Source organism: Gobius niger (genome assembly GCF_951799975.1).
Source record: "Gobius niger genome assembly, chromosome: 16".
NCBI lineage: Eukaryota > Metazoa > Chordata > Actinopteri > Gobiiformes > Gobiidae > Gobius > Gobius niger.
In genome coordinates, this window is record NC_136867.1 from 20,317,392 (window position 1) to 20,344,001 (window position 26,610).

General features: G+C 41.3%; 1 protein-coding gene across 1 annotated transcript; it reads right to left on the reverse strand.

Annotated features, from left to right (window-relative positions):
* Positions 1-52: 52 nt before the first annotated feature.
* Positions 53-26,438, reverse strand: atr (ATR checkpoint kinase). The gene is made up of 48 exons (XM_079573920.1): positions 26,250-26,438; positions 26,011-26,102; positions 25,554-25,706; positions 23,696-24,567; positions 22,273-22,400; positions 21,910-22,086; positions 20,956-21,122; positions 20,726-20,878; positions 19,799-19,997; positions 19,037-19,293; positions 17,630-17,826; positions 17,315-17,415; positions 17,078-17,249; positions 15,656-15,811; positions 15,372-15,566; positions 15,199-15,294; positions 13,950-14,039; positions 13,775-13,870; positions 13,582-13,712; positions 13,360-13,503; positions 13,193-13,286; positions 12,966-13,091; positions 11,974-12,180; positions 11,154-11,267; positions 10,945-11,060; positions 10,717-10,837; positions 10,490-10,627; positions 10,236-10,413; positions 8,858-9,024; positions 8,602-8,766; positions 7,886-7,977; positions 7,664-7,755; positions 7,407-7,584; positions 6,361-6,546; positions 6,125-6,284; positions 4,973-5,152; positions 4,744-4,886; positions 4,568-4,665; positions 3,908-4,137; positions 3,432-3,566; positions 3,093-3,293; positions 2,868-3,011; positions 2,521-2,671; positions 1,786-1,942; positions 1,312-1,465; positions 809-960; positions 366-477; positions 53-301 (listed from the first exon to the last, which is right to left on the reverse strand). Exons 1-48 carry the CDS (start codon positions 26,300-26,302, stop codon positions 128-130), a joined length of 7,794 nt encoding a protein of 2,597 aa, XP_079430046.1. The 5' UTR covers positions 26,303-26,438; the 3' UTR covers positions 53-127.
* Between the last annotated feature and the right edge of the window lie 172 nt (positions 26,439-26,610).

Genomic DNA, 26,610 nt, shown 5'->3' on the forward strand with positions numbered 1-26,610 from the left:
GCAATTTCTTCTCTTCCTCTGAAAAATGTTGAACATAATTCTCTCTTCTTTTTTTTTAAGTTGCCAAGCTTTCAGGTCTGCCAATGAAAGCACATCCTGTTCTCTCCTCTTCTCACCACAGGTGCATTCACAGATAAGGTCCCCAGCCCAGGTACATCTGACACAGCAGTTTGTCGTCCGTGGCTTCCTGTATGAGGTAGTGCACGTGGCCTTCGATGGACAGCGGCAAACCCAGGACTTTATTCCTGCTTTTTATCACTCCCTGCAGACGTTGGTCGATGTCACACACGTGGGTTTTCGCCTGACGGATGATGAAAAACGAGTTAGCGCAAAGAAAAGAACAAACACAAGACCTGTTTGTTTACCTTTTCATTTACGATCTCTCCTGTCTCACTGGCCTGAGTTTTGGGAAGTCCTTTGTCCTTCGCTTGTTTGCTCCATTCAACCAACGGGTCATGAAGGAATGTCTTCAGAACACTGTGACACACACACAAAAAGTATTATGAAAATCTAATTCATGATACTTAGATACTATATGAAACTACATTTGTATTCCATGTAATGCCATTTTAACTGTAATATTTTATAGCAATGTCAGTGTCATTTCTCCACTATGGTCTTGTTTGACCGATTGTGCAGGGATCAAAAAAGCAAAGCAAAAAGCAAATGAAGTGTTGCATTACTCTTTTAAGATAGTTTATATCCACATTTGCGGATAACTCTTGGTTGTTTTATGTTTGTGTCTCAGGCATTAGAAGATGATTAACAGTTGAATTGTGCTCATATTTTGCATGCATTTGTTGTGTACCTCATGAGTGGCTCCCTCTGGTCCCTCATCAGCCTCAGGGTCACTTCACAGGCCTGTCTGAACAGCCCCTCGATGCCCATGGGCCCCATGGCATGTACCATGTTTTGGGTCAGACGGAAAGGGACCACTTCAGGCACGTCAAATGTCTCCCCCTAATGGATATACATGGAAATGCATTGACAAATTAAAACTAAAAGATAATAGGCATGATAAAATGTCAGGGATGGATTAGTCAATTTTACTAACAAGATCAGAGGGGTCACAGTAACATAATCATACAATAATTGACTGAAAAGTAATCCAAAAGTACAGATTCCTCTCATGTAAAAAAAAAACTAATATCTATTTAGTAAAGCTGTTCACAATATATATCTTAGAAACTATACACTACACAGTGAGCGTTGCAGTATTGTTGGTCAATAATAACAGTGTGTTAGTGTTATTAATTCGGAAATGTTTCTTTTTCACAGCCGTAACACAACATTGTTATTAAGTGTAAAAACCTTGTTAAAGAGGCAGTTGAAGTCCACGTGGACACATTCTCCAGTGAAAGAGTCAAAGAGGATGTTTTCACCGTGACGATCTCCCAAACCCAGGATGTAACCGACCATCGACATGACGGCAGTGGAGCGGCAGTATGCAGAGCGACTGCTGTACCTGAAATAAAAGAGCAACTTAACCTTTAAGTGGCTGTTTTCTAAGTCTGTCTAATGCAGAATAAATTGTATTAATTCTTATTCCAAAATACGTAAATTGTTAATCGTTAAGTTAATTGCATTGTGTCAAACAGCAACTTGTGTAATTCCCAGGGCCACGTGGCATGCATATGTTGATTTTTACCTTTAGTGCTAATAATGTTTCTTTCATCTTCATGGTTTGTCATTACACGTCTTTCATCATAAGCTGACAGAGGAATCTTTATATAGTGATGCCGCTGTTGGACGGTGAATTTCCTCTGGGATCAATATAATATTTACCATGAAGTTGGGTCGTGGAAGGTGCGCAGAAACCACTCGTAAAACACCGGAGGATGCCGCGCACACAGCACCTCTTTGTGTATTCTCAGTTTCTCCTCAAACGGAGCTGTCTTGGGCAGAATGAGTTTCCTGAGCTCTTTCCCTGACAGGTAGATCCCTGAAGAACAGGCGCAGAATACAAAGCAGTTTAGCAAACCATCACCGGAAGAGCTTAAAAGGTTTTCGTTTAATAGGTTGTGTTCACATGACATCATCGCGACATTGTGAAGAACACATAGATTAACATTGGGGTGGAGGAGTTGTATGGAAGAATTTGCCTTGAACTGTCAAAATACAGTTGTTTTGACCTGGTTTTTGGTCATATGTTTATAATTATAGGGCCTAGTCACATGAAACATCCATTGGCAGAAAGTTTTATGTCTTCAAAGTCTTGCACAGGAAAAATTTTCACAAATGTGTTAAAAAATGACTATTATACAAGTGTGATTTTTAAGTTAAAGGGATATTTCAGGATTTTTGACATAGGGCCTCATTTCCTAGTTATCCAGAGAGTTGCGGATTCCTGATTTAAAAGAAATCAGCAACACTCTGGATAACTAGGAAAGCAGGCCCTATGTCAAAAATCCTGAAATATCCCTTTAACAGGACTTTAAGCCACAGGATTAAAATGGGAAGTTTGTTTACACAACCCCTAACAAAAAGCATCAGGTTAAACAATAGAGGATTCATCCGTACCTCTCTCCTTGTACAGTTTGGTGAGGATATGCCGTAGTCCCGCTGTGTTGTTGATCCATTCGATAATGCCACACTCTTCATTGAGAGGAATCACAGCGTAAGTGCGAATGTGCAGCTCCCTCCGCCGGGACTCTGCGTCTTTACGAAGGCACTACAGAAACAGGAACAAGACTATTACACCTTTGTTTATAATAGGAGAGTGCAAGCTTGCGTAGGTGTAATTCTCTCGATAGTGAGAAAGGCCCAGACTGGTCGCCATGTGTCTAACTTGTGAAGTGATTATTACTATTCTAAGGTCAATGACCAGTGACAAAGCACAAGTATTAAGTCTAATATCGCATGTGCACCTTGTTGATGAGGCAGTTGAACTCCATCAGTCTGCAGTCTTTCCTCAGGTCATCTTTGGGTTTACACATCATTGTGTAGCTCCGCCCATCTGAGCCCTTCAGACTGATCTTCTTAGGCTTCTGCAGCGACGCCAAAATCTCCACCTTAAAAATAAATAAAAAGTGATTCTTATGAAATTCCATCTCATATTTTTGCCAATTTTCTTTGTAAGTATCTGTCCTTACCGAGTCTTCAAAGCCATCCAGGTAAGCCCAGTGTCCGGGGAAAGGGTCGTGGTTTGGGTTGGCCCCGCCAGTAGAGGGCAGTGTGGGGATAAGCACGGACTGTAGCGGGATGAGGATCTGGCTGAAGGTTGGCTCTTCCACCAAACGTTTCAGCTGCTTGAAGTGAACGCTTATGCTCAGAGTGGTGGTGTTTCCATCCACCTATTAACAGGAAAAAAATGACAGGAAGAATGTAGACAGTGGGATTCTAACGCAAAACTTTAAGAGGAAAACTCAACCTCCGGAGCTACAGAGACTTTTCCAGCTCTTTTACCCTTTTGATGCTGTGTGCTTGCTTACCGGCTTGTTGCAAAGCTCCAGCAGTTTATCCGTCAGTCTATTGGCATCTCCCACAAACTTATCCAGGGACTGTTTCAGACTGGCTGCTTTTTTCAGGATCTGGTTACAGCGGTTCATACGCATCGGGTAAGAGGACTGGAATAAGAAATAACAAAGGACAGGTCAGCTGTGGTTTTTACATTCTTTTTTAAAACTCACAACTGCAATATAGAGAGCAAAAGAGACGTGGAACAACTAAAATAACTGTTGGGACACAGAAAATCTGGGAAAATGTGCTTGTTTCAGGTGAGGGTCAAGGGGTTAATGCCATTTATCCGCGGGCCGCTAATATAAATAAGAAATCATCTCACGGGCCAACAAAATTACCTCTCAGGCATGAGACCCCTGATCGACTGTGTTGCCACTGCACCCATTATTTATTCAGTATAATTACAATCAGTTCAATTCCAATCAAAAATGTTCTCCGAAATCCGCACCTTGGACACGGCTGTCATTAGCCACATGGCCTGCTGGGGGTAGGCCAGGAAGACCTTAGCAACAATCGTCATGAGAACGGTGAAGACTTCATCGCTGGAGTGGCAGACTCTGGAGATGAGCTGCGAAAAGGCGCTGAGAAACTGGTACGGAGCCAAGTTGTCACAATGCTCGCTCATCACCGTATTGATCTTGGACAGCTCCTGGCGCATCTGTCGGTCCGCTCGCCCCGCTGTGGATAAACGAGAGACACAGAGTTAAACAAAAAGATAAAGCAGCAGTTTCATATGCTTCGCTTTTTTGGGGTTATTTTCGTCACATTTTTGCCACATTTTCCTCGCTTTTCTGGTGCTCTTTTTTGGCCTTTTTTGCTGCATTTTCATCACACACTTTGTCACATTTTCATTGTTTTTTCATAATTTTTTCCTCATGTTTTTGTTACTTTTTTGTTGTTCTTTTTTGGCCTTTTTGTTGAGTTTTTGTCTCTTTTTCATCGCTCTTTCCTCACGTTTTTGTTGCATTTTCATCCTCGTGTTCGTCCCCTTTTTTCGTTGCTATTTTGACCATTTTCACCAAGAAGCTTTTAGATTTGGGTAAAGCCAAACTGGAGCTAATGTGCTCAGATACACGGGTTACGAGGTTAAGTGAATCTTAACATCTACCTTTTTCAAGCTCGCAAACTTTGGCTCCAAAATCGAGCCATAGAGACAACATCCGCGGCATTGCCTGGTAAATGTACTGGTTTCCGTACTGCAGAGCTCTGGGGAGGGAAAAGGTGATTTAATTTTAGCGTTACCATTTATTACTTTGATTATTCATAAAGGAAACAGTGTCTTACTTTCCGAAGTATAACACGATGTATCGAATGAGGTTTCCCTGTTTCTCCAGCTTGTTGTCGGTCACCATGGGCATCACTTTGTCGTAGTACTTGGCGAGGTAAAAGTTGCCGTCTTCCCATTCAGGCAGAAGATTTGTAACATCCTAAACAACACGTGTGAATGGTAGAAAAGTGTGAAATAGTTTAACTTTGTGCCACCTGTTTAGTGTAACACAGAGACATTTCGTACCTTGTAAACCTTCATAATGGCGTTGGACTCGAAGTTGGCGGTTTCCTCCATGAAGCGTCCCACCAGCAGCATGGCCCTCCCTTTGGTCTGGAGACTGCGAGGGTCTGTGAGGATCTGGTCGTCAGGAAAACACTGCTCCACGCCTTTTTGAAGGACGATTAGGGCCTGGTGCACGTCGCCCTAAGATAAGGGAAAAAACATTAAGAAATCCTGGTAGCATGGACAAATTAATGGAGTTCTGATCATTGATAGGTGCTGTAAAGAAATTGCTTGCTTACGCTTCATGAAAATAATCTTCAAAACAGCGATGAAAACGAGGATGAAAATACTACAAAAAAGTGACAAAAACATGCCGAAAAAGCAACAATACCACAATAAAAAAGCAACGAAGAAAACAATGGAAAAGCAACGGCGACAAAAAACCTACTAAACACAACAAAAAAATGTTGTTACATTATTGTCACACATTTTTGTCACTTTTTCCTGACAGTTTTGTTGCATTTTCGTGTCATTTTCATTGCTATTTTGACCATTTTCGCCTCATTTGAATGCTAAGACCTACACAACTAATCTAAGCTTCTTCCTCATGTCTTCGTCCTTTTTAGTTGTGTTTTCATCACTATTCTGTTGCTTTTTGACATGTTTTAGTCACATTTTTGTGTTACAGCTACATTGCACTAAAAAAAACAAAAATTCCACAAAAAAACGCAATGAAAATGTGCTTAAAATGAGGGGTGGGAAAAGCAACGAAAATGAGCTTAAAATGTGGAAAAAAATGGAACAAAAAAGCAACAAAAACCAAAATGCGATAACAAAAACAAGGAAGAAGTATAGATGAATTTTGTTAGTCATAGCTTTCAAATGGGGCATTACCCTGGCCTTTAAGCTCCAGTCGAGACGCTTACGATTTGGGTAAAACTGGAGAAAATTTGCTCGGTTAAGGAGGTGATTGAGGGATTAAGTGTGACTGTGCTTTACTGTAAACTGTAAATTAAATAGGAAGTGAACATTTGTCACAGTTGATGTGGCAGAAGCTGGAAAAAAAGTGATGACAAGGGCTGGATTGTAAAGACTAAATTAACAGGCAGGGAGTCATGAGGTTAATAGGCTGATTGGTGTTAGAAATATAAATGAAATGCACATTTATTGTACCTTGGACCAGAGCCATTTGGCCTTCTCAGTGACCAACTCAGCGAGGTGTGTGTTCTCTGCGTTCAGTAGAGCGTTAAAAGCTGCCTGGTGTTGCCCTCCTTTCCGCGCCACACGAGCGCTCTGCAGCCAGCACTCTCCGATCAGCTCCTTAGAGGCTGGCCTGGAAAACCAAAGCCTTTATTTTAACAAAATGTGTGAGTTAATAAAAACATGGACTATCCTTTTAACAAGCTCACTCTGTTCCCAGACTGAGCAGAGCCCGTCGCAGCGCCAGGATGGGTTCTTTGGCCCTGAATGAGTTCTGGGTCATCTCCAGCCTCTCGGACCAGTGCATCGGCAGCTGGAGGGTTTTAGGAGTGGACTGTGTCTTCTGTTTCTGCAGATCCGTGAACGCGTGCTCCAACTCACTGAGCATATGCAGCCTAGACGACCAAGGGTGAGAAATGTACGAAATGAGCTCTTTAATACACACAAAGTTAACATAGTTCACAATCAATAAGGTGGAAACAGTAATTTTCCAAGTTTAAGATGAAGAAGTTTAGCCTTGCTTCTGATTAACCTCTGAGCCGAGCACAATTTCTCCAGTTTGGCTTTACATAAATCTAAAAACTCATTGAAAAAGTATCACTAGAGGAGGGAAATTAGTCAAAAAAGAAGGATGAAAATGCAACAAAAGAGCGAGAAAAACGTGACAAAAAGGCAACGAAAAAGTGACAAAAAAACAACAGAAAAGTGACAAAAAACTGATGAAAAACCTGACAAAAATGTGGGAAGAAAATGCAACAAAAAAGCCACTAAAGTGACAAAAACACAACAGAAAAGCAAAAAAAGTAGTAACAGAAAAGCGACAAAAAACTGATAGAATGTGTGATGAAAATGCAACAAAAAAGCCACAATAGAGCAGAACAGGGAAGTGACATAAAGCAATAAAAAGTGGCAAAAATGTGATGAAAAAGTCCAAAATGTGATGACAATGCAGCATCAACATGAGGAAAATGATCCATTCAGATGAGTTTGTAGGTCTTAGCTTTCAAATGAGGCCTTACTCTGGCCTATAAGCTGTAACCTTTTAGATTTGGGTAAAGCTGAACTGTAGAAAATGCACTTAAGGCGAGTGGTAAGGGGTTAATGCATTAAATGACTAAAACAACAAATCTTATTACCGGTATCTCTTTATTTAGCAGGACAAATACATGAGGACTGTATTAACCAAACCACTGACTCGTTAATCATCTATTATTCATAGCACTACACACGTTTGCTAATAGCCTTTGCCACATACCTAATAATGTACTCGTATCCTCTTTGGTACGTCCCACACTCGTAGCTCGCCGCAGACAGAGGCACGACTTGTTCCTTTCTCACCAACTTCAGTTTCTCATAAAACGACTCACTGTCCTGTTTATTGCCCGCCAGCAGCAACTGTCCCAGACGCACCCCCCACGTCCCCGACGGACAATCTACAAACAAAAGACTCACGTATGAGCGCGGTTAACAACAATCAAACCTCTATTATGAAATACAAATGTTACAAAAGACCTGAATCTAAGTAGTCTTCAAGCAGATCCCACTTTCCGAGCTTCCAAGCGGCCTCCACTCGGTACGTGTTTAGCTCTGACTTCCACTGAGGTCTGTGTGAACAAGCAGAAGTTAATTTGTTTGGCCTTTCAGCACCATCACCCTCATCATTCAGGCTTGGAACTAAAATAAAATAAAAGATGATTGATGAGGAGTTTGGCTATACGTGAAAACCTTCTTTACCGGTTTGCCATTACACCATTAACTTGAGTTATTACAGTGGAAAGCTGCCCAAGGCCAAGCATAGACGTCATCACTCCATGATAGTGGCCGATCTACAACAAAACAACACACAAAAACTCAAGCACTGTCTCGTTACTGGGGAAAAGACACACTATAAATACTATAGAAATGTAGAGCTTAAAATTCATTCCAAACAAGTCTTAATCGCTTTTTAATGGTCAGAATTAACATTATTATTATTATTACTACCAAAATCTCAAAGGACCTACAAAACGGATCTGGAAGGATCTTCTCCCGTGCATTGTTGTCACTTTTTTGTCACATTTCCTTTACTTTTTCATCATTTTTTATTTACCTTTTCAACACTTTTTATTTACTTTTTTGTCAAATTATTGTCACTTTTTCATAACTTTTTTTTGTTAGGTTCCTTGTTTTTGTTGCCATTTTGACACTTGTTTTCAAGAAGCTTTCAGATTTGGTTAAAGTCAAACTGGAGAAAATGTGCTCGGTTCAGGTGGGGGTTAAGATGTTAAAAGTGATAGAACTAAACATCTCCAAAAGAACTTACAAACAACACCAGTTATCTCTGTAGTTTAGAAATACATTCCATTCTTGTACTAGTTCAGCAGGTTATACTGAATTTCAGGTTTCTGCAGATGTATTTAAAGCATAAATCGTACCTCTACATTGTAATAGCTTCATAGAGTTTCCTATACCTGGTCGGACTCCAGTTGTATGGCGCGGTCGTAGCAGGCCGTAGCGTCTCTCAGAAGCCCGATGCTCTCGTGCTCCAGGATCTGCTCTCGTAAGGACGGCTCCTCTCTCCTCAAAGCGTTCACCCCCCTCACGCCGTCGGGCTCGTGCATCGCAGCGTAAAGGGTCTACAGTGACGTGAGGGAAAGTACTGCATTCACTGAAACCTGTGATCATTGATCACTCACTGTATTATTTATATCACTGCCTGTGTTTTACCTGCAGGAAGGTGAGGTGGTCTTGTACGTTCTCCTTGTTTTCCAGGATGTAAGCCTCAAAGTGCATGACGGCACGAGTGTAGGCTTTGGATCGGAGAGACGCTTTGGCCAAAACATCTTGAGGGATGTTCTTGAGGAAAGCCACGACGCGCTGGTACTCCCCGCTCTCTGCAAACACACAGCATAGAAAACACTGAAGTAACAATATCACAGGAAAGTCAGCGATTATGGAGTGTAAGGCTGAAATTGTTCCTTCAAATAGATCACAATGAAGCCCCCCATTCAAATTTACCCGTAGACTTTCATATAAATGCTTATTGGCTACATACTTTCTCATGACATCAGGTAAGGGATTTCCTTACCCAAATCTAAAAGTTTCTTGACTGGAAAGCTATAGCCCAGTGTAATGTCTAACCAACAAAGACTAACAAGACTGATCTACATGGATCTTTTTGCCACTTTTTCCAACGCTTTTTTGTCATGTTTTTGTTGCATTTTTGTCACTTTTTTGTCGCCTTTTTATAGGTTTTTTTGGTTGCGTTTTTTGTTCGTGTTTTGTTGCCATTTTTCACGATTTTTTTTGTTTTGGGGTAATGCCAAACTGGAGGTGGGGGTTAACAGGTTAATAAAAATATGAAAATGTGATAGAAATGGTCTTTTAAGGAATACATTAAAGCAGTACTAGGCAACTCGTGGCCCTAGAGGCCACAAGCACCACTGCAGGTGTTGTAGCATGTTGCGTTTTTTTACTCATTAATTGTCCGTGAGAGTAAATAATACGCTGACAGAAAAGACAAAGGGAGAGAGGGATATTGTACATCCAATTACACAAAGGAGATAATTTTTTTCACTCAAATTTGGCTGTAAATACTGTTTAAGTGGCGCTAACCCACAATTAGCTTTGCTGTTAGCCTGCTAGCTTCTTCTTCGTGATTCTATTAGAGCGTATTGATGACTCCGACCCGTAGGCAGTGAAGTTGCAATTGTGGTTTTCTGGCCAGAGACACCAGGAGGAGATGAAAAACCCTCCAATCATCCCATTAACACTTGTATAACGAAAAGGATTTATTAAGGATAACAAGTTACTTAGCACTGCTTAACATTATTGTTCTGTTTTCTGGTTCTAGACGACAAATATTTTAATATAGGCATCGTTCAAGTATCAGTATTGTAAACCAAGTCTCATTAAAGTACCAGTATTGAAAAGATTTCAACAGGACCCAGCCCTGCAGCCAATAAGCCTGGATTATGCCTTTATTAAACTCTTGATATTTGAAGTTTTTGACGAGTCTATGAGAAAAAGCTAAAAGCTTGTCAGGTCGGCGGTACAGCCAAAACGGTAAAAAGAGAACATCCTATTTACTATGTGACTCCCTCACCACCAGTGATCTGTTTGGATTTGGAGTAGAGGACGTGGCGGCTCCACTGTGTGAGGTGGGACAACATGCTGAAGACGGTCTGAGTGCTGAGCTGGGACAGACTCGAGGCGTTTTCCTGAGTCAGCCCTTCCCCTCGACCGTCGCCCTTCGTCAAAACGGCGAGCATCTCCTCCGTCACCTGGGAAACAGTGCACAGTTTACTCACCGCCTTAGCAAAACCGTTCACCAGCTGTAGCACAATGATTAACGGTTACCCCCTGTTGCTCCTCGGGCGTGCAGTTGAGCAGCATGTAGAGCAGGATGTGAGGCAGCAGGTAGATTGTAACTTTGTAATCGTGTTTGACGATGAAACTGCAGCAGCTGAACACTTTTCCCGCCAGATCGTGTCTCACCTAAAGCAGGAAGCAGAATAAGATTGTGAAGTAGTGAAACATTTATGTAGTTTTACTTGCAAAGCTAAAAAAACAACTTAATGACTAACCTTGCTGATGAGGTATCCTGCCCAAGTGGCCGCCCAATCGGAAAACTTACTGCCTCGGTTGCTCAGATATATGGGCTTTTTGAGTTTAGACCAGTTCACCTCCTTCTGACTGCTCTTATATCTGCAAACGCAAAGAAGTTTACAAGGATTAGGAGCGCGGTACTGCAGCTTTCTCATTGGGAGGCGCATTGTATGGGGGTGAATGCTACTTTTTAACCAAAAATGTACCTGCTGCTCAGATGAGGTTCGAGTATTTCCTGCATTTGTTCTGGAAACCTCCTCCACAGTCGTCTTCCTGGGGTGTCTGTTCGTCCCTCGCGACACTCGAAGATAGACAGTAGCTCCTATTTCACACAAACCATACAATAAGGCATAAATATGTAGTTTAGAAATAATAAATACAATATTTAAGTGTCAGGTAGTCATTTGCAGTCTACCTGAATGGCATAAGCGGCAGAGTCTTGAGCTCTCACATTATCAGCATAAGCCAAAAATGTCCTTATTAGTTCAGTCAGCAGGTCGTAGGCAAAGTTAGGGTCTTCCACACCGCTCTGTGATAAAGGGTAAACAGTAGGATGAATGCAAGTGTTGAAATGTTTGTGTGTGGCAGTGATTTTCTATTGACAGATGTTTGTGTTCGGCTCAAAATCTTCCCAAAAGTTCTCCAGTTTGACTTTACCCAAATCTAAAAGCTTCTTGAAAAACACCGACAAAAATGAGATGCAAACGAGGATGAAAATGCAACAGAAGAGCAACAAAAGCCTGTCAAAAAGTGATGAAAAAGTGACAAAAATGTGATTAAAAAAAGGGACAAAAATTTGATAAAAAAGTGGCAAAAAACGTGACAAAAAATGATTTAAAAAAAAAGTCACAAAAAGTGATGAAAAAGTGACAAAAATGTGATAAAAATGTGACGAAAAAGTTGTGAAAAAGTGACAAAAAAGTGATGAAAATGTAACAAAAAACTGATAAAAAAAAGAGCAACAAAAATGCAAAAAAAGTGACAAAGAGTGATGAAAATGTGGCAAAAACTGTGACGACAACGTGGCAACAAGTGAGGAAAAAGATCCATTTAGAAGAGTTTTGTGGGTCTTAGCTTTCACATGTCACACTGGCCTCTGGGCTGTAAACTTATGGAACTTGGTAAAGCTAAACTGGAGAAGATGCACTGGGTTAAGAGGTTAATTTGACAACAGTACAGCATCTATATGAGCCCCTATATGAGCCCACTCTTATTTTGGATCATTTCATACGAACCACAAAGGTGTTACGGTCGCCGTTGTTGTGCGTTTGGGACAGGTCCAGACGTCCCGGGTCCACTGCCCCCAGCTCGCCCAGACACTCCCCACAAAGAAGCCTGGCCTCTGGTGAGGAGTCCTGGCAGCCCCTCAGCAGCACCGCCACCAGGCTGGAGATCACCGGCTCCACCGCCTCGCTGGCACACACCTGACGCAGCAGCCACTCCTGCGAATTATAGATTATATTTACAACTTGAATCCTCCATCCATGTTGTTACATTTACCTATCGATCAATCACCACCTAAGCAACTTCTAAGAGATCTGTAAAGCCCTTTGGATTATTTTGCCTTAAAAGTGTGTGTCATGTACAAGCTGAAGTCGTGAGAATCAGGACAGACTCACCGCAAAAACCTGCATTACAGTAATCCATTCAGGTGGCAATAAAAACAAGGATTACCTTTTCAAAATGTCATTGTGTCTGAAAGTGTTTAGAGATATCCAGGTTTCCAAGCGGAAAAACTGGACCGTAGAAAAACTAAGCGAATCTGGTTCTCAGGGTTTAAAATGTGGACTCATGTAAACTCTTAACCCCCATCTGAAACAAGCACATTGTCTCCAGTTCAGCTTTACTCAAATCTAAAAGCGTCTTGCAAATAAGCGGCAACATTGCAATGAAAACGAGACGTAAACAAGGCTGAAAACGCAAAGGGAAAACAACATAAAAAAACAACGAAAAAGCAACAAACACAGTTACAAAAAAATCTACAAAAAAGCAGATTTAATGTGACAAAAAATCAACAAAAACATAAAAAAATCAACAAAAACGCAACAATAACAACGTGGTCTTAGCTTTCAAATGAGGCGTTACACAGGCCTATAGGCTGTACCGTATAGGTAAGAAACCTTTAGATTTGGGTAAAGCTGAACTGGGGAGAATGCACTTGGTTAAGGCAGGGGTTAAGAGGTTAAATGTCGAAACAATCTTTTGTGAAATACAAGATCACACGGACCTGCTTGCTGTGCATCATGTCCTTGAGGCTGGTCAGAGCGTGGATTCTCACATCCACGTTTTCATGTTGAACGGCCCTCATCGAGAGCTGCAGCGCCGCCGCCAAGTCGCTCCTACTCGCCGTCAGCTAGACACACAGAATGCATGTGATACTGTACACACTCGAAAAATTTGTACACGGTCAAACTATTGTAAAGTCAGGCATAGCTTTTCCCTCTCAATCCTAACCTTTTTGTAGTTTTGTAGCACAGTGTGGATGTCCTTCAGCTCCGTTTGGTCGGGGAGGAAGTAAATCTCATGCAAGTAGTCATTGACCTCCTCTCTGTGTGAAAAAAACAAACACAATGAGTCAGAAAATGAAGCTGGAAATAAAGAAAGCCACTAAAACGCTCTACCTATTTTCAAGTATGAGGAAACGGATGATGGCGGCGGTTTCGTTGGGCAGTATCGGAATGAGAGGCAGCAGGGCCACAATGACGTGACTGAGGAGGGGCCCGAGATGCGCAGGCTCCACACTCCTCACGAAACAGTCCCAGGTCCTGCAAAGATTAACATGCACATAACAAAGTTTAATTGGTTGTTTTCTGATTCTCGATACCGTGTCTTTCTTTACTGACTGGCAGCAGAGCAAGGGGAAGTCCTCTCTGTAGCGCAGTCCCGTTCGAAGTGTGGTCATCATTTTGACACGGACTGAGCTGATGTGTTTGGGCCCCATCAGCTTCATCAGCGCCATCACACTGGTCAGAGCCTGCAGAGCAAGAAGAGAACATGAATATATGGCCTGGAAAATGTCTATACTAAAGAACTTGCCATTTTCTTGCGATCCTTCTCTCCTGCACTGGAGCTGAGCAGCTGCATGTTGAAGAAGGCAAGAATCCCCAGCAGCTTTGGTTGCAAGTAGTCAGCCTATCAAGACATGGAATCGATAAATCGCTCAAGAAAAATGATACTGAAGAGTAACATTTAGAGAATAGTAAACACCCACCATTCTCTCTGGGGTTGTGATGTCTCGAGGACCTTGGTACGGGTCGTCGTTGGATGCAAATGACGCCAGGATTGCCAACCCATTGAAAACCTGTATAATTGTAATGCACAGTGTTATTGCGCTTTTCTATCGACTCAAGGCTGCTTTATGCTTTCATCCATTATTGATCCAGGTGGAATGCTACTTCTATATCGTCACAACTGCACTATGGTATACCGAAGGAAACAAGGCTGCCAATCTGTGCCATCAGCCACCCCCCACATAACCATCAACCTCTTGCAAAATCATAAAGTGGAGGTGGGTGGAGTGCCTTTCAGAAAGACACAATAGTTTCCACTAGTCGGACCAACCATAAATAATACTTGAATCATAGAATTTGTATACTGTGAATTTTTTTCCCATGAAAGTGGCTCAAGCCCTTATGAAAGGCAACTCAAACACTACGGAACACGGTAACTAGAGGTATATTGGCCGGCCAATATATCAGGGACCGGAAGTGATAGAGACTTCTTCTAGGTTTTTGGACTGGAAAGAGCAAAGTCAGGGCTTTGAAACGAGTCCTCCCACGACTCCCTAGGCCTCAGGGGAACAGAGAAATATCCCGTTGAAAATTGTTTAGCTACAAGCATGTTAAATATAAGTTTCACTAAACCTCAGTCATTTTGAAGCACAGAACCTGGAGAATTCAATCGCTGAGTTTTCACAATTGTATTGTTGATTGTTGTGCTAGCTACAGTATGCTAATGATAACGGTAGCATGCTAATGAAGGATGCTAATGCTAACGGCAGCGAATCAAAGCTGAGACAGAAACTGTGAATCAACTTAAGCAATAAAACAAAATCGGCCACTGCTGGAGAGGCCAAGTATTAATGTTTTTACAGGATTATAGACCAGACATTTGGAAAAATCGGCCAAAAATATCAGTCAAAAAAATCAGCATTGGCCGTATCAGTCGACCTCTAATAGCAACCTCTTCTGGACCGGCCTCGGGTCTAAAATCATTCACTATTATAGGAATGTTGTGTTTAGTCAGAGGAAACTTGGGGGCCGACTATACCGGGTGTTTTTTTTATTTTGTTCATTATTTACTCAACCTTTACTAAAAACTTACCAAATACTTAATTGATCCATTAGGGGAAACTACACTGTTGCAGCGGCTCATAAAACATCACGTTCATGAATATATCACTCACACATTATAAAAGCATAAAGTGGACATCAGTCGGTTTGGTATAATTGTGTTTGCACCTGTTGATAATGCTCCCCCAGTCGAAGCAGCAGTTCATTGTGAAGTCCTTGGAAGTCTTGTCTTAGCAGAGAGCCCAGTTCAATCTCAGTTTCACTCTGTAACAATTACACCCACAATACATTATTATAATCCAACATAAAGGTGCCATTGTCTCTGCTGCCCTGATACGCACCTGTAGATAGTGAAAGGCCCGCTCCAGCTCCTCTTTGGTGCAGGAACAAACCAAATGACTGAAGATGTATTTAAAGTTGTTGATGAGGATCTCTCTCCTGTTCGCCTTCAGCTCATTGGCCAGAGTGCGGATGAGGGCGGAGCCTGTTGCACTCGCTTTGGCGGCCAGGTACGGAAGGAGCACCTGAAGTGTCCGCTAAAAATGTATGCATACAAAAATATGTTAAAAGTCACAAATACTATATCTTCTTCTGTCTGAATCGGTGACTAAGTGAGGGTTCATACTGTGAGAAAGCGGTGGAGGTCGGGGAAGTCAAAAGCGTGAGCGATTTGAGCCAGGATGTCCAGGGCCAGCTCTCTCTGATTGGCCGATTCACTGCTCTGATCGGGAGTGCTCCTCAATGCTGAGGCATGGCGCGAGTGCAGGGATTCAACCAGGAACTAAAAGAAAAAAATAAATAAAATAAAATAACCATATAGAAAGCGATTAAGTTGAAACTCGACTTTATCCCCTTAATCTGCATTTTCTCCAATTTTACCCAAATCTAAAAGGTTCTTGACTGGAGAGCTTACAGCCTATAGGCTAGTGTAACGCCTCAGTTGAAAGCTAAGCCCTGCCAAACTCATCTAAGCTTCATCCTTGTTTTTGTTATCATGTTTAAGTCGTTTATGTTGTGTTTCATTACTTACTTTTTCAATGCTTTTTTGGGGCACGTTTTGTTGTATTTCATTCTTTTTTTTGTAATATAACTGTGATCAAGTCACAAAAATGTAACCAAAACATGTAAAAAAAAAAAAAAAAAATCATAATGAGGAAGAAGCTTAAATGTGTTTTGTAAGTCTTAGCTTTCAAATGAGGTGTTACTCTGGCCTTTTGGCTGTAAACTCCAGTCGAGAAGCTTCTAGATTTGGCAAAACTGGAGAAAATGTGCTCGGGTAAAGCAGGGGTTAAAGATGCACTATGCAACTTATTTAAGTGAAAAAAAAAAATCTTAATATTTGTGTATATTTGTAGTGACAAAGTGACGTTATGGGTGCAGCATTGCACCTTTGCTTTCCCTCACAGTGGCATCTATGATGCTCCAGAATCAACTGTTTTGGGGTTTCTGGACAGTTTCAGGTGTGAACACATACAAACAACGGATCCTGGAGCGTCATAAAGGCCACTGTGAGGGAAAGCAAAGGTGCCAGGCTGCACCCATAAAGTCACTTAGTCACTAAAAGGTCAAATATATACAAATAATATTTTTTTTCCACTTCAAAAGTTGCCTAGTGCACCTTTAAGAGGCAAATAGTAAAAAGACAATGTCGGTTTCATAATAATAGTGGACATTTTCTCAATTTACATGGTTTTATTCATTTATTTATTTAGTAAAATATGGTATTTTATCCTGACAAAATTCCAAGAGCCCCTTACTTAGTGCTAACAGTGTATCTATGGAAGGTTATCTATAAAAGCTGATTCCCATGAAAAAGCCAATTGACACATGACATCTATGATAGGTTGTCAAGTTTTTATAATTCTTCTTGATTTGGTGGGATAATACCTGTGTTAAGGAAAATATCAACAAACTGTGGAGAAAGTAGGATTAAAAAGTCAAAACTTTGCTTTAAATAACTGGAATATGTCCTTAGCAACACCTTAGCAAGAGTAGAATGCATAGAAAATATGATTTAGTTGCATTTAGTGAGTCCTTCGTACCGTACCTGGCATATGGGGTTCTTGTATTGGCTGAAAAGCGTTTGTAACTTGAGGCCTTTTGCTGAAGCCAAGGCTCGGATCTGCGTGTAAGCCGCCACGGACACCGGCGAGGACTTGGACAACAGGCAATGGAGCAGTCGAAGGAGCGAGAAAGACACCAAACTCCCCTGGCACGCTCTGAGGAGGAATTCAGCATTTACTTTGCAATAATAGAATTCAAAAGTAAAATTATATCACTATACCGTCCAATTTCTCCGGTTGTAAGGATGAGCGTGTTGCGCAAGTCATCGTCTCGTTTTGATTTGGCATTGTTGAAAGCTTCTTTAAGACGAGCAACCAGGAGCTATAGGAGAGTACACACAAGGAGTATCTTAATGTCTTATTAAAACTTAAGAGTATTTATGCACTGATTTGCTCCTGTCTAATTTGTTGTTTGACATATTTGCATTAAAAAGAGCTACAAGAGATGACAAATGAAGCACTTTGATATGGTCAGTGAGTGCACATGTGCTTTTGAATTTATTTAATTTAATTTAGCGCAACAATTCAACACTTACTTCACTGAGGGAGTTCTGCTCAGACGTTTGCTCGTAATCCACCAGGAGGAAGCGCACCGATTCGCCAAAACGAGCTCTCACCGCGGCGTCCGAGTCTTCGATCAGGCCAATCAGAGCGCACGCCACAGCCCTCGCATCGCTGTCGGCACTGGACAGGCTCACGTGCCGACTCAGGTGTGGTAAGGCGTCCAAAAAGGCTAAAAAAGACACATTCTTTATCCGTAGACTAGCTGTTCTCAAACTTAAATGCTTGGACTGGACAAAATGTTTTATGCATTGATGACATGACAGAAACTCTAGAATGGATCAGGAGGAGGGATCAGTGGATGGATAACTATTGGGCATAAAGCTCTAATCCAATTCAAAGACTAAAGGTGAGTCTGATAGGTTTGATAACAGTTGTGACTTACAGTATGTTATTGAACCTAATCTTAGCTGTAGTCTAAAGGGCCTATCTCACAAGCCTGGAGACTAGCTGGAGGCTGGAGTTGTCGTCTCCTGAAGATAAGGCGAGTCTCCAGGTAGTCTCGGTGTAAACGAGCAGGTTCGATTTCAGCGGACACCACATGGAGACTTCCTCAAGTCTCTATATGGTCACTGTATGGTCTCTGAGAGGTCTCCAAGAGGTCTACGCGGTCTCAAGCAGTTGTTTGTTGTCCTCAACCTGTGAGACGTTTCTGTGACGTCCCTGCGATGTCTTCAAGACTGGTCGTGGGAAACCAAAGAGACTCTATTCACCTTATTCCGGAAGTTTGCGTGGGCGCCGCCATGAATTGTGCCCGCCCCTTTTCTCCTGTCAATTAACATAGGACTGGAAAAGTCAAGATAAAATCAGTTACTACGCGAAAACAAAGCTGTTTCTAGGCTGCGCAGAGAAACGGTGCAGTGCTGACATGTTGGTGCAAGTGAACATTGGACATTTTACACAAATCAATCTACTAAACATCCGATTTTAGCAGCGAACATTTTCCCCCGTTCTCCGTTTAAATGAACAAGCCTTTGCACTCTACGGGAAGTGTCAATACAATGGAAGTGCCGAGACAAAGCAAAAAGAGGCAAAAGTGTGCGGTGCGGAATAAGGTGAATGCGACTCTTTGATATCTGCTTTGTATCCGACAGGTCGCGGACACATTGCAGGAATGTCACAGAAAGCCACTGCTGCTTGAGACCACGTAGACCTCTGGGAAACCACCTCTGACTGGTGAGATAAGCTCTTTAGTCAGGAATAGTTCACATAAACCCAAGTCCAATACTAAACCTGCTTTTCAACTTGTTTAGTTCTGTTGCAACCTGGTTTTAGTCAAGAACTATTCCCTCACTTATGTTAATTAAAGGACTTTTCTAAAGCAGTGAAACGTTTGAGAACCACGACTGTGGATTAAGAAGTCCAAAACAGAACAGTGTTACCTAGTTTGACGCAGCTCGGCGCTTGCTGTCGGAGGAGAGGCAGAAACGGACGGACAAACGAGGCCTTAAGAAGTGCTGCTGAGTTTTCTCTATGTTCTGTTACGAGGCCAAGGCGCTGGCAGATGATTGAAGGAGGACAGTGAGACTCTGCATCAGTGTCACTCAGTTCAGACGCTTCCGACTGGATACAGCTCAGGTGACCGATGACCCGGGCCAGCTCCTGCTTCACCTGAACTGAACTGTCCTCCAACCTAAAACTAGAACGAAACAGAACAAAACTTTATCTGAGTGAGTGATAACGCTAATGAAACATAGGAAAATCTGGCATAACATTATGACCACCAACAAGTGAAGTGAATAGCAGACTGTCTGTCAATTTACCCATTTGTGGATGAGAAAAATAAGGACTGAAGCATGTTTTCCTACAAAGTTAATTGGTGAAATTGTTGCTAATGTGGGGATAAAATAGTCATCAGACAGGGTTTATAAGTAAATTTCAGCCAAAACAGCAGCTGAACATGTTTTAGACCATAACTTTGGAATCTTTAATGAACGTATACAGTAAAAATTGTTGAGCATCGTGGTAATTTTCCAATACATTTAGATTTAATGCCAGTTTGAATCCAATTAATACAGAAACCCTGTCAGAGGAACAGTGATTAACGTGTACACAGTGCACAGTACACAGTGCATATCAGCCAGATGGTCATAATGCCATATAATGCCATAATAACTCGTTACATATATGTAGGAGGCACATACAGTAGAGCAGAGCTGATGAGTTTGTGGTGAGTGCTTCCGAGGTGATGGAGTAAAAGAGGAAAGGCCCCGACAGCTGCTGCTCGCACTGAATCTTCTGGACTTTTCAACGCGTTTGAAAACACAAACGATCGCCACGTCTCACAGACTCCCTGGTGCAGGACGGCCAGCAGAGAAAGGCAGTCTATTTGAACCTCAGAAGCTAAAAAGAAAAAATGCAGAATTGTATTTATGTTGTTACAAGGACATTCCCAGACATAAAGGGAGAGGTATGTTATTGTCAAAAGTAGGGCTGGGTACAGCATTTTTTTCTATACCTGTTTTATGTACAATACTTGGCTTTCGATACCGATACCTAAGCAATACTTTTTTTCAATACCTATAAGAAATTATTTGTCATATAGAACCAGAAAACAAATTAATAATGTTAATTCATCTTGTTTGAATTTGTATCATTTGTTTGAGGTGAAACAACCAATCCTTTAACTACAAAAGGGCGGAAAAAACACAAGTTTTTCTTATTTTCTCCCCCTATTATAAAAAAAAAATCCCCATTTTTTCCCCCCAAAAGTTCATATTTTTTTCAAATTCCCCCCCCTAAATTTTCCATTTTTCCCCCAATATTTTTCTCTAAAATTTCCCCACATTTTTCAACTTTTTTCTCTCACTATTTTTTCAAATTTGTTCCCCTTTATTTTCAATTTTATTTCTATCTTTCTTGTCTTTTATTTTTTTTTCCTTTTGAATTATGATGAACAGCAGCATCAAAACTTAATTATAAAGATTCTATATTTCCTTTAGGTACCTGCGTTCGACTTTTATGTTCTCTATACCAGTAGCACCTAAATCTTTTTGTACTTATACCAGACTGGTATTGGTAACGGAACCCAGCCCTAATGGCCCAGCTGGAATTAAAAGTGGAGAACTTACTGTAACAAGAGTTTAGCCTTTGTGCTAAAGCGGGCAGCCAAGCGGGAAAAGAGGAAGTCCTAAATGCAGAAGCCGACTTGTTCTCCATGACCCAGGGAAGAGATAACAGAGCACACACTCGCTTCAGGAGCCCATCTTCACCTCGGACATTCCCTGGATAAAAAAATTACACATTTGAGAAGAAATTAAGACTTTTGCAGTGGCGACAAATAAGCTGTTGGTTCACTTGCTTGTTAGGAAGATCACGGAGTCCAGGATCCCAATCGTGGCCAGAAGGACAGACTGATAGTAGCTTTTGTTTTCAGCTGGTTTGCCTCCTCCATCTAAAATTGACTTGCAAGTATTCAAAGTCCTGCCAAGAGTTTCAGTGGACGCCCAGAGGAGAGGAGAGGTGCAGCTAAAGAGGGAAAGAAAACGCGTCAAAGCAGCTTTAATCAAGCTTTTATTTGCTTGTAGGGCTGGGCAGTGGGCACCGTTACATTTTTTTTTAATACCTTTAACGATACTTGGTTTCTGAGACCGACTAAAATATTTGTCTAGAACCAGAAAACAGAACAATAATGTGTAGAAGACCTCCACATTTGCAAATGGTGGGTTCATCTCCAATGTCAAGAAATGTGGCAAAAATAATGAAAAAAATTGTAAAAAAAATCGGTTAAAAAAATATGGGGGAAAAATGGGAATCATTTGGGTCAAAATGGGAAAAAAATAGAGCACATAGGAAAAATATTACTACTAAAAGTGAGCACAAATAAAGGAAAAATTGGGGAAAACAAGGCAAAAATATGAAAACAATTTGTTAAAAAGGGCAAACATTGGGCAAAAAAAGAAGGAAAAAATGGGAAAAAATTTGGAATAAATTAGAAAAGAAAATTGGGAAAAATTTGATAATGGGGCAAACATTAGACCAAAAAAAAATTGGAAAAAAATGGGGGAAGATTGGGAAAAAATAGCAAAATTGAGGGAAACAAATTGGGTAAATTAGGAAAAAAATTTAGCAAAAAAAGTGATAATGCGGCAAACATTGGGAAAAAAATAATATAAAATTGGGGAAACAATCATTTATTTCATACTTTAATTTTTTCGATACAGGTAGAACCTTAACTTTTTTTCCCGATACCAGACTGGAATCGCTTAACGGTACCCAGCCCTGTTTTCTTGTAGGATATTAAATTTGAACGCACCTCATAGGTGAGGAACAAAGTGCGGCTAAATGCAGGATGAGAGCGAGACCCTTTACAGCAGAGAGTATTTCTGGATTCTCAGCTCTGTGAGAGTTTGCGTTCACAAAGTTTAGCAGCTCTTCCAGTCGAGTGTTGATCACAGCCCAAACTTCACTGTGGACGCGCATGTCTGTCTCGCTGGAAAAAGATGCATAAAGATGTTGACACAATGGATAAATTTGCCGCTGTAATGGTAATAAAGACGTACAATAACATGCACAGTTGCACAATTTCATATCTCTAAGTGCAAAGCAGTCACTAAACACCAACTACAGACACATAAACTAAATGTAAAAGTAAGATGAGAGACAACAATGAACTCACGTTTTAGCCTTTGCAGAGTTCGATGCGGCTTTGCATGACCGTTTAGCAGGTGGCTCTCCATCTTTCGACTGCTGCAGCACAACAGCCGTCTCAGCCTTGAGCGCAGCTTTAAGAAAACCTTCAGCGCACTGCAAAACAAGACCACACTATATAAGACACGGCATAACTCTTAACTGGGGCTTCACTGTTTAGCACAATCACTTACTGCAATGCTGTGGCTTCTATCGCACATTCTAACACATACTGTAATAGGAACCAAATGAAGAGACTGGATATTTTGTAACCTTTTGAAGCAACTGTGGTTATGGTAATTTTTTACTTTTTTACTTCTACTTGCACAATATAATTTTGAAAGGCTATTAATACTTTTTGAGTAAAACATTTGCTTACTCTTTCCACTATGAATGAATCTGTTATTATAGTCTCTGAATAATAAGTTATTTTACACTTTATCTGTCCTCTTTCATCAACGCTAAAACAAATCAGACGGCTAACGGCACAGTCGCATCACTGTTCTCGTCATCTACTCTTGCTTGAGTACCGCATTTCCCGGACATTAAGTTGCCTTTTTTTCATAGTTTGGCTGGGGGTGCGACTTATAGATATCAAAATATATAATTTCACACTGACGGCCGCTAGAGGGCGCTCTGGACTTGTGTACCAGTATCTGCTACTCTGGACACAAATGCCCCCAAAAAGAAAATCATATTCTGCAGATTACAAACGGCATGTAGTGAAATATGCAGCAGATAACTGTAATTTGGCAGTAGAAAGAAAGCTTGGAGTGAGCGAGAAACTTGTGAGGAAAAAGCGGAGGTTACTCTTACTGCAATGAAGAAAACAAAAAAAAGCTAATCACGGGCTAAAAGCTAGATGACCACAACTAGAGGAATGAGTTTGCAAATAAGTGCTTGAACAACGTGCTGCCGGGTATTATTTATCATATTGGGTCAAGCTGTAAAGTCATACTATCCGTGGGTCAAGCTCTACAATCGTACTCTCTCTGTCAGAGCCTTGACTGTGGTTCTCAGGCGCCCACTCTCAGCCACTGAATGTTTGCGTATCAGTATGATGCTCTGAGAAGGTATTTATCCCTTTTCTGTGGAAGCATGGACGGACTTGAATGGTAGGACTAGCGCAATGTCTCAAGTTCATGTCTCCGGGTCCCGCACCGATGGTAAATAAACTTCTCCTGTATAAGACATCCAGACTGCTGCCTATTTTTCATCTGTACTCTCGAACACCAGGGTGGCTGGTGCGACTTTTTCTCTTTCATTATGCATTTTTTGGCTGGTGCAACTTTACACTAGTCCGGAGCGACTTAAAGTCCAGAAAATATGGTAAATGTTTTGACTGCTCTTCTCTACCCACCTACAGTGAATATAATATATAAAACCACATAAGTGAGGAAAGTAAAACGTACCTCTGCTTGTGTCTTGCTCCCGACCGTTTGGGCCAATGTCCTACAAACTTCAGTGACTCTTTGCCTCCTCAGAGACGCAGCATTTTCATAAACCAGTCCATCCGACAGAAAGAAACTAAAAAGGTGACAAATCGTCTCCTGAACCTCTGTCCCCAGTTTGCCCTGCGTGGCGCCGACAGAACAGACAAACTCGAACATCTGCGAGAGGTAAACGGGCTGAAAATCAGTGACGTTTGGTGACTGAAAAACACACTGAGTCAGTTTTAGCAGCTCCCCTTTATACGGCGCATCCACTTCTACGTTATTTGAGGCGAGCAGCTCCGTGTGCACGTCCAACAACTCCAAAAACGCAGAGAAGAAATGATGGCCTTGCATTTCGGGAAAGTCTCCGAGCTCCACCAGCTGTCTCAACATCATCATAGAGAGTTTCCTCAGTCGGACGGTCCCGTTGGATAACATGTAGCACGCCGAATCCCACGCTGCACTTAGGTCCCGAGGGGAGACGACGCCCCTTAGTGAATCTGTGATGACTTTAATCGCGACTGCAGTGAGTGACTCCAAGTCGGCCGGACACGACAGGACGAGAGGGGAAGGCGTGAGGTAGGAAGGGGCACATGTAGTAGAGATATTAAGGCGATCTAAGGGCACTGGCCACTCGGAAATGTTTCCCAGAAAATGTCTGTCGAGGATTTGCTTGAGGTCCTGGAGCAAAGAAATGAGGTCCACGATGAGACGGCTGCAGATAAATGGTGCCCGAACTCGTAAAGTGTGAAGCAACAGGCTCAGGACGTCGCAGATCCTCTCGTGGATAACCTCGCAGTCCGGAGACGCAGCGACGCGCAGCATTCGAGTCAGAACCCACTTACTGAAGTCTGTGAGGAGATGGAGATGGAGAATTAAGATGCAATAAAGGGGAAAACGTGTAAAGCTCACATGTTATTACGAGTATGAGTACACTAGGACTTGACAATGTATCACCAAATTATTCATAACACTGTCAATCAATATCGAAAAAAGGCAAGTATTGAAAAATCACAAAGATCTGCCATACGCAGAAAATGCATGGTAATTTCAAAATGTGCAAAAGTTCAGCTTTATTCATAATTTTTCTAATTTTAGATATGTTTAGCTTTGGCCTTGTTTTCACATAACTTTATAAAAAAAAATGTATGCAGAACAATTTTGTATATGTAGTAGCCTATATGTTAAATTAATGAAAAATTCAAAAAAGTCATGCTGCTTTATTTTACAAGAAAAGCTGGATTGGTTTACATTTGCCTCATTTGCATGTTCATTTTGGTAATCCTGTAAAGTACTAGATCAGTGGTTCCCGAGGGAGTCCGGGTCCCCCTAGGGAGCCTCAGAGGCCCTACAGGGGGGCCTCAAAAGCTTGTCTACAAAACATATATATTTTGTGAGGAAATGTACATTTATTTGCTTCATTATAAAACTTTAAACCAGTATTTGATAACGCCACCATGAGCAAATTAACAGTGAAGTTGAATGTATTGCATACATGCACAAATGACTTAACTATATTTTGTCTACCTTGTACTTTCTGTGAAATGAATGTGATTTCAGATGTAAAATATTATACAGTTCTTTTGAACAGAGTAAATATGTTAGTGTTAGGGGGCCCTGAGAGATTTTCGGACCATTAACGGGCCGTGATGTCCCGGACTTTGGAAATAGTTGTACTAGATGTAAAATTATTAAGGCTATAAATGCATTTCAAAAATGTATAACACTTTACTGTCTGAACACGGTGAATAAATGTGCAAAAATACCCATCACACTAAACAAAACTTTTTGAGCACCAGCCTTGCTAATTTCCACAGTAAAGATCGTGACCTCTTACCAGTGCAGCTTTGCGTGGCTTCAGGGTAGTCCGCAGGTTGACAGGCAGGATTTGCAAACATCAGAGAGGAGGATTTGATGATGTGCTGAACGAAGTGAAGCAGCATCACACAGGCCGGCTCCGAACTGGACTTTTTACTGAGTCCCAGAGCAACTGAGAAGACAATACAGAAATGTAAAGGCAACAGCAGAAAACATAAAGAGTATTAATATAATATGATATAAATCTATATCAAAAGCATGAACAAGATCATATTGTCTTTTGATTCTGAAATGCTGTCTAGTCTTCAAAACATTGTAAATGACCACAAGTAGGTGTTACAGAATGAACATTAAGGCTGACTGATTACCTTATTAATTTTGCCAATATATTTCTGAAATTTCTAACTAAAAACTAAAATTTCTAACTAATATTTCTGACTTTTCTAAATAAATAAAACAATACTTTGGCGTCTTACCAACGTCCACATCGGTGAGGATCCTGTCAATGAACTGACAGAGGATCTGGCGAGGTTTCTGCACCGCCTGCTCGTATTCAGCTGCACTGGCGCTGCAAATACAATGACAATATAATAATCAAACTAATAAATAAGCAAACACGGTGTTTTTAAAGTTAGGGTTATTTATATGACCGCATTAACTGCCTCCGAGTGTCAAAGTTACGCTAGCCAAGCCAAGTTTGGTTAGCCTTCCTTACCTTGCTAGCTCCTGGAGCGCCGGAATCATCGCTGACATCTCCAAACCCTCCATCTTCACTCAGAATGTGGGGTCAGTGTCTTTTTGTCTTCTCTAAAACATGTTTTGTGAAGGTGTTGTGATTGTTTTCACGGGTAAAGAGCAGCACGTCTCGCCCATGCTGTCAAAAGTTTCGCTCCAAAAAGCTTTGTTTTGGTACGGAAAGTCACAAGGGGCAAAAGAAAACGCAAAGAAGCGAAAGTCCAAACAGCGCCCTCTAGTGTTGAGGAAGGAAGCTCATTTACACACACAAAAAAACACACAAGTAGCCAAAATGATTTATTTAGGTGCCAAAGTGATGCTATTTTGAAATTATTTTACTC

Excerpts from the sequence above, each read along its gene's own strand:
- atr (XM_079573920.1), bottom strand. The coding sequence starts at position 26,302 with ATGGAGGGTTTGGAGATGTCAGCGATGATTCCGGCGCTCCAGGAGCTA. Across the intron at positions 20,879-20,955 it reads CTCCGTGATCTTCCTAACAA|GGAATGTCCGAGGTGAAGAT; the intron begins GCAAGTGAACCA and ends TTTTTTATCCAG. Across the intron at positions 9,025-10,235 it reads ATCCAAACAGATCACTGGTG|AGAGCGGGGAGTACCAGCGC; the intron begins GTGAGGGAGTCA and ends GTGTGTTTGCAG.